Source organism: Theropithecus gelada, unplaced genomic scaffold (assembly GCF_003255815.1).
Source record: "Theropithecus gelada isolate Dixy unplaced genomic scaffold, Tgel_1.0 HiC_scaffold_330, whole genome shotgun sequence".
In the NCBI taxonomy this organism is placed as follows: domain Eukaryota; kingdom Metazoa; phylum Chordata; class Mammalia; order Primates; family Cercopithecidae; genus Theropithecus; species Theropithecus gelada.
The window spans coordinates 2811-9815 of record NW_020259799.1 but is presented as its reverse complement, the minus strand read 5'-3'; the positions used below and the strand labels follow the sequence as shown (position 1 = coordinate 9815).

The window sequence follows — 7005 nt, the reverse complement described above, 5'->3', positions numbered from 1 at the left end:
AGCCTGGAGGGAGGGGCTGGGGACTCAGCCTGGAGGGACCCTGCAGAAGCAGACACAGAGCTGGGGCTTTGGGGAGCCCCGCTGCATGTGAGGAAGGGCTTGGAGAACAGCCCAGCATGCCCACAGCAGAAAGGGTTGCCAGAGAGACAATGAGCACCTGTGGCTGAGGCCTGTCAGCAGGATGGGGCGGCGCCTCCCAGGAGGAACACAGAGGATCTGGGCCTAGCGGGTGGGCTTGGAGGGAGAGTCAGTACCGCTCAGATCCTGCCGCTCTGTAAATGCTCCACTGGGTAGGACTGGCACTCACCACTGCTGGGCAGGGAGGGTGTGACAGAGCAAGGAACATGCCATTTATGGCCAGTTGAGACTGCTGAACTGGGAACCAGGAGGCTGGGCCTGTGCCTGCCCTCTCTGAGCTCAGTGGCCTCCTTCTTGCCTCCCAGCAAACTTGGGCGGACACCCAGACCCTCCTGCCTCCCAGCACAAGCCGGATGGAGGACCTCCCTGGATGGCAAAATCTGCCTGCGGTGCCTCCCTGAGCTTCTCAAGCTCACTGAGCTCGGGATGGCTCATCTGACAGAGCCTGACTCAGCCCCGGAGGGCTCTGCAGGCTGCAGGACAGGGAATCACAGACTCTCAGACGACAATGGCTCCTGAGCCATGGAGTCCATTGCAGTAATATCAATGGCAAACGTGTGACAGGAGCTGGTGTTGCTGATTTATGCATCTCAACTCCTTTAGTCCTCAGAACACCCTATTAAGGAAGGAACTGTTAGCAGCCATTTTACAGAAGAGGAAACAAAGCACAGAGAGGTTAAGTAACTTGTGCACAATCTCACAGCAAAAGAGTTGTCTGGCTCCAAAGCCCGTGTTGTTCATCTCTGTTCCACACAGTCTCTGAGAGGAGACTGAAACCCGGAGAGGGAAAGTCACTGAGCCAGGGAGCAGGAGGATTTCTTTCCTCTAGACTCAGGGCTCCTCCCTCAACCAGATCCATCCTGACAGCTCCTCTGTCTCCACCCGGCCTCCCTGCCAGGCCTCCTCAGAGTTAACAGCAGCCTGGCTTCACCCTTGGCCAGCAGTTGCAAGTCCAAACAGGCTTCGCCCACATTCCCTGGCTGCTCTCCAGCCCGCAGCGGAGACAACAAAGTTCAGTGACTGAGACGGCTGAGCGGAGGCTGCTGAAGGGGAGAAAGGAGTGAGGAGCTGCTGGGGAGAGAGGGACTGTCTGGCTCCCAGATGCTGGGCCTCCTGGGGAGCACAGCCCTCGTGGGATGGATCACAGGCGCTGCTGTGGCGGTTCTGCTGCTACTGTTGCTGCTGGCCACTTGCCTTTTCCATGGACGGCGGGACTGTGATGTGGAGACGAACCGTATAGCTGCAGGGGGAAACCGAGTCCGCCGGGCCCAGCCTTGGCCCTTCCGGCGGCGGGGCCACCTGGGAATCTTCTACCATCACCATCATCCTGGCCACGTATCTCATGTGCTGAATGTGGGCCTCCACCACCACCACCCCCGCCACACCCCTCACCACCTCCACCACCACCACCACCACCACCACCACCCCCACCGCCACCACCCCCGCCACGCTCGCTGAGGCTGCTGCCGCCGGTGCCTATGGACAGCAGCTGCCCCTGCCCTGCCATCCGTTCCCAGGACAAGTGGACCCCATGTTTCCATGTGGAAGGATGCGACTCTGGGGTGAATGAGGGGAACAATGGCCTGGGGCTTGCTCTGGCTGCATTTGCATGCTATGCCCCAGTGTACTATGGCAGCAGAGAACAGAAGAACACTGGGGCCTGAAGTGCTGAAGGGTTTGGGGAGTGGAGAGTAAGGGTGCTCTTTTGGGGCTGGACAGCCCACCTTGTGACTGTAACTACCAGTGAGCCCAAGAAGTGACAAGGGTGTCTTGGCAGAGCCAGCACACAAGTGGATGTGAAGTGCCCGTCTTGACCTCCTCATCAGGCCGCTGAAAGGCCTCTGGCGGGCGGGGCACTGGGAGAGGCCCTGAGAATGTCCTTTTGGTTTGGAGAAGGCAGTACGAGGCTGCACAGTCAATTCATCGGTGCCTTAGTCCAAGAAAATAAAAACCACTAAGAAGCTTTTGTGAAGAGGCTCTTGATTGCAGCGGGAGGGAGCTGCCCGGCCTGTGTCCTCATTGCCCTGGGACCTCCCTCTCTGATGGGAAGTGTGTGCCTGGAGCAGGCGGCTTCTGTCTGGGTCTTAGGGGCTGGTTGTGGAGTGGGAAGAATTGGGTGGGCTCTTTCTGAGCTCTGAGGGAGGATTCAGGGTTTGCACAAAACCCTGTCCACAGCAGGTCCTGTGTGCACCAGCAGGGCTCTGGCCTTCCATGGGACAGTCCAGGGCCTTGGGGAGAGGAAGGTTGGAGCCACTGTGAGGCTCGCTTCCCAGGGCTCTGCCCCTGTACTCTTTTCAGCCCATGTCCGGGGCAGACCGAGCTCTGAAACTCGAGGAAGCCCCATCCACCGGCTGCCTTGAATCCACTTTCCTTGGTAACTGGGTCAGGGTTTCTTCTCCAAGCCTTGTGTCTTCAGCCATCCTGCCCCAGTTGGTGCCTGTGTGTGGTGGGAGGGCTGGGAGGCAGCGAGTGGAGTTTTTTAAAGTGGAGTCTGTGGTGCTGGGGTGCAGGGTGTTGGATGGCCTTGGGAGAATGCTGGGGTCTCACTGTCCTCTTCTCTGCAATGGGTTGGATAACAGAGATGCCCCCTTGCCAAAGCCTGGAGGCTCGTTGGAATATGCTCTGTGAACAGCTGGTGGGATTCACAGTGAGGGAGGAAGTCTGGCTCTGAGGCCTTCAGCCTGTGCCTGTGAGATGAGGTGGGAAGTCGGGGGAGATGAGGACTGGGGGCCAGGAGAGGCAGTGGGGAGGGGCTGGAGAGCAGGCCAGAGAGTCAGGGGCCTGGTGACTCACGGGAACAGAATGTCCTCTTTCCTTTCTATTTCCCAGTGGATTCTCTGTGAGGGCTGGAGGAGGAGGGTGTGAGAGAGAGGAGGCAAATTCACACTGATTTCCTCCACCTTAGGTTTCTGGGTTGGGAAAGTGGACCCTAGGCTGCCGTGCAGTGTTGATTTTCTCTGCAGTGTCCTTCAAATCCACCCCCTTCTCCATTCCCATGCCTTGCCTAGCCCAGCCCCCTCCATCTCCCTCCTGGATTCCCGCCACGACTCCTCTGGCTGCTCCCTGCAGCCCTGCCCCTTTCCCAAGTATCTCCAGGCTGATTTCACAGATGAATCAAAGACGGAGAGGAGGTTCCCTGAAAGCCGGAAACAGGAAAGGAAGCCTATGCAGGGCAGGAGAGAACCTGCTGAGCAATCGGCCTTTATTCCAGTTTAAAAATGAGGAACCACTCAGACAATCTGCAGGTGGCCTACAGCTGCATGCACACAGGAAGAACAGGCAATGAGAAGTCAAAGGAACAAATGTTCAAGCTTGAGGCATAGTCCCCTGGTGCCCTCTATCACCCCAGTTAAGGAGGTGATGTTGGTAACTCAATCTGAAACCACAGGCCCTGCAGATCTGCCCATCGTCTCCTTCCTTCTGGCCATCCCAGTTAATACAAATAATCCAAGGAACTGGCTTCCTGTTGCAGCCCACAGCCTGCTCCATGTGGAGGAGGAGCCCACGGCTCAGCTGGTCTCATCATCTCAGAAAAGGGACAGATTGAGAATACGACAGGCCATCGCTTGCTCTGAAAAGCTGCTCTCCCATTCTGTGCAAAGTGCCAGTTTCCTAATACTGGTTCTAAAGCAAGTTCCCTTGGGTCTTGGAGAAACTGAAAAGGCCCCAGGCTGTGTGAACTTGGGCCAGCCCTCTGCCCTTTCTGGCACTTTGCACCCAGATCAGTCAAATCACAGAATCAGATGGTCGCTCTGTGGTCCCACGGTAACTGGAAAGTGCACTGAGCTAGGAGTGGAGGGAGGGCGGTCCCTCCTCAGCCACTGCTGCTTCTGTTAACATGGCTAATTCAGAATGGGCTACAGGCAGGTCATGTAACCTCTATGACCACAGGATCTGTATCTATAAAATGGAGGCTGTATTGCTATCGCTATGCAGGGGTGCTGGGGAGGTTATATGAGATCATGTCTGGTGAGGTCCCATGCCTGGAGTTATTGTTCTCACGACTCTGTTTTCCAGAATAGGGACAAAGTGGGGCTAATAGTCCAGTCTCCTTTCTAGAAGTGGTGGGGGTCTCAGGAGGTGTTGGGTGTGAAAGGGCTCTGACCTGGCAGACTAACTCAGTTGCCTGGGCCTAGCTTATTTCCCTGACCTCCTGGCAGGGAGCAGGGTGGAAATGGCCTGGGGTATGCCTGGTGGGGCAGGATAACTGCTGAGCGGGGGTTGGACAGCTGCAGTGTGGGTCCTGGGCCCTCGCTCACAATTGGAGGAAAGAATTCAGGAAGTGTTCACAGTTGCTCAGACATCTTGGAGCCAAGTTCCAAGTAGGACGGAGGCTGCAGCACCCAGGGAGGAACGCCAAGGTCCCTGGGACAGCCACCAGTCCAGGAGGTCGCAGCACCAGGTACAGCCAGGGCTGGCCCTTGGGAAGCCCAGGGTAAGTCTTCATAGTACAAGAGTGTGAGCAACGGGCTGAGCAGGCAGCAAAGAGGGCGGGTGAGGCCAGCACCTAAGAAGGCTCTTCCGGGACCTCTGGGTAAACAGCCCCACAGTCATGGACAGGGCAGGGATTCCCGGGGAAGAACACGATACTCTATCTAAACTGCATGATCCCAGCGCCATGCAGAAAAGGAGGCCAAATGCAACCTGCCCCTGCCTCCAGCCCTCGCTGAAGGCCCTGGCACCTGGGGTGACCCGTGAGTGTCCCCTGCCTTGCCCAGAGCTGGCGCATGCCTTCCTCCCTCCTCATGTCCCTGCCCCCACGGGCTGGGGAGGCAGCAGATAGGCCAACTGAAGGACTGGCCCAAGGTCCCTCCTGGGGAGGAGCCGGGATACTCCTGCATCCACAGTAGGGGGAGTATTTTGTGTTTGGTCTGAGTGTAACTTGCTCTTGAAATCCGTAGGCGTCACGGGAGGGCCAGGGCTGGCTAGGCTGTCTCTGTGCGACGTCTTCTGACCCCTCCTCTCCACCTCCTCCGTGTCCAGGGAGTCTGTGCTCACGTCTTCCAGGACAGTGCTTCTTCTAGAAGCTGACATGGAGCTGACCACAGCTCTTGGAGGCCTGGCCTGAGGCTTAGAAAATAGACAGAGATCATCTGAGATTTGAGCAGTGGGGCCACGTGGCGATGCCCGATGGCCTGGAGCAGGAGCAACCCAGGGACTCGGAGCAGCATCTTCTTAGGAGACAGAGGGAGAGCCGCCGGAGGAGCACCGGGCACCTGTGATCGCCAAGAGCCTCCTGTTCTGGATGGGAGCGAAGGCTCTGAGAGGACTTAAGGTTGCTCAGCGGGCCATGGAAACGGCAGTGATTGGGGTGGTGGTGGTGCTGTTCGTGGTGACTGTGGCCATCACCTGCGTCCTCTGCTGCTTCAGCTGTGACTCGAGGGCCCAGGATCCTCAGGGGGGCCCTGGCCGCAGCTTCACGGTGGCCACGTTTCGCCAGGAGGCTTCTCTCTTCACAGGGCCTGGTCGCCATGCCCAGCCAGTGCCGAGTGCCCGGGACTTCTGGACCTTCATGTGAGGCCTGAGTCCCCAGGATTTGCTGTGCCGATGGGTCAGACTCACCCACCCCTCAGCAGGCCTTCCTGGGCCTTCCCCTCCTCCCAGGGCCTTCTCCCCGTCCTTCCCCTCCTGTACTGTGAACTTCCTGTTTCCTCCCATTCCAGCCTTCTCTGCCCTCCAGGCTTGGGGATCCTTGTTACTGACACCCCTGACAGCCCAGCCAGGGTCGACCCACAGGATGGGGCTTAGGAGGGGTCTGAGGAGTGAGTGAACAGACACAGCGCCGGACTGCACAGTCGGCTGGCTTTGCGATCTACACCGGCCACTGAAATATCACTGGAATGTATTGTAAACGGTGTGCCTATGACTCCCACCTGAGCACGCAGCACCCTCGAGTGGCCATTTTTAGAAACCGCTTCTTACTTGCTCTCCCAATTGATTACTTTTGCACATTGCACAGAACCCAACCTGGAGGCCTGCTCCCTGCCAGTTGCCTGAAATCAGCCCTAAAATTCTGAAACCAAAGAGGTGCTTCCTGGGAACAAGTGATTTACTTTAGATTTGAAAATGTATATCCTTTTATGGGCCTTTCCAAATCTGATTTGAAAAACCACAAAAGGAAACAGAAGAGAAAATAAGAGCCACAGAAAGTACAATATGTTTTATTGACAGGAAAGCCAGAAATAAGATTTTTTAAACATATTTTTAATGAGACTTTATTGCTATATTCCAACAGGTCACTTCTATTCTTAGAGAATGTGAATGACTTGTGTCACTTCAGAGTGACAGAAAAATCAGGAACCGAAAGATAATTCCAGACAAGTTAAAATGTTATGTTACATTCAGAGCTCTTGTTTTCATCACAAATAAGGAGATATTCAGTTTTTATTAACAGAAAACCCATTCTCCCGTGGCCATGGAATAAATGCTGTGCTGTATTTAAGGAATTTGGTTTGAAGGGTGCAAAATTGTCAGCCTCCTGGCTCTTATGTCTGTGTCCAGCCCTGAATAGATGGCTCTCCCAGGACCTGTTTGTTGAGGAGGGCAGGACTGAGCTTTAGGGGGGCTCTGGCCTCTAAGGGTGTTCAGACAGGCTGCCCTTGCCATGTGGCTGCAACGGGAAGGGCTCTCAGAGAGAGTGGCTTGGAGCTGGAGAGGTGTGGGAGCTGGGACGAGCGGGGGTGGGGGGGGCAGGAAGGGGCGGGGAGAGAGTGAAGCTGACAGAGAGGGAAGGGGAGGAGCCTGGTGGACGGGGCTCAGCCCAGGTCCAGGAGGTCCTGGGACCATGTTCTGGACACTCCTGACGCCAGCCCCGCACACAGGGCCTTCAGAGATGCACAGAGAAGGGAACTGGCACGTGTGGGGAGG

The 7005-nt window shown here is 56.5% G+C and overlaps 2 protein-coding genes across 2 annotated transcripts; both read left to right on the top strand.

The window, feature by feature from the left end:
- The first annotated feature begins 1089 nt into the window (after positions 1–1089).
- On the top strand, positions 1090–2104 carry LOC112617684 (histidine-rich carboxyl terminus protein 1). Its single transcript, XM_025374394.1, has one exon. The coding sequence runs from the start codon at positions 1240–1242 to the stop codon at positions 1594–1596; it is 357 nt and encodes a 118-aa protein (XP_025230179.1). The 5' UTR covers positions 1090–1239; the 3' UTR covers positions 1597–2104.
- Positions 2105–4231: 2127 nt separating this feature from the next.
- LOC112617683 (small regulatory polypeptide of amino acid response) lies at positions 4232–6642 on the top strand. Its single transcript, XM_025374393.1, has 2 exons — positions 4232–4540; positions 5122–6642. Exon 2 carries the CDS (start codon positions 5384–5386, stop codon positions 5654–5656), a length of 273 nt encoding a protein of 90 aa, XP_025230178.1. The 5' UTR covers positions 4232–4540; positions 5122–5383; the 3' UTR covers positions 5657–6642.
- The last annotated feature ends 363 nt before the right edge of the window (positions 6643–7005 follow it).

Coding starts and splice junctions, on each gene's coding strand:
- LOC112617684 (XM_025374394.1), top strand. CDS start 1,240: ATGCTGGGCCTCCTGGGGAGCACAGCCCTCGTGGGATGGATCACAGGC.
- LOC112617683 (XM_025374393.1), top strand. CDS start 5,384: ATGGGAGCGAAGGCTCTGAGAGGACTTAAGGTTGCTCAGCGGGCCATG.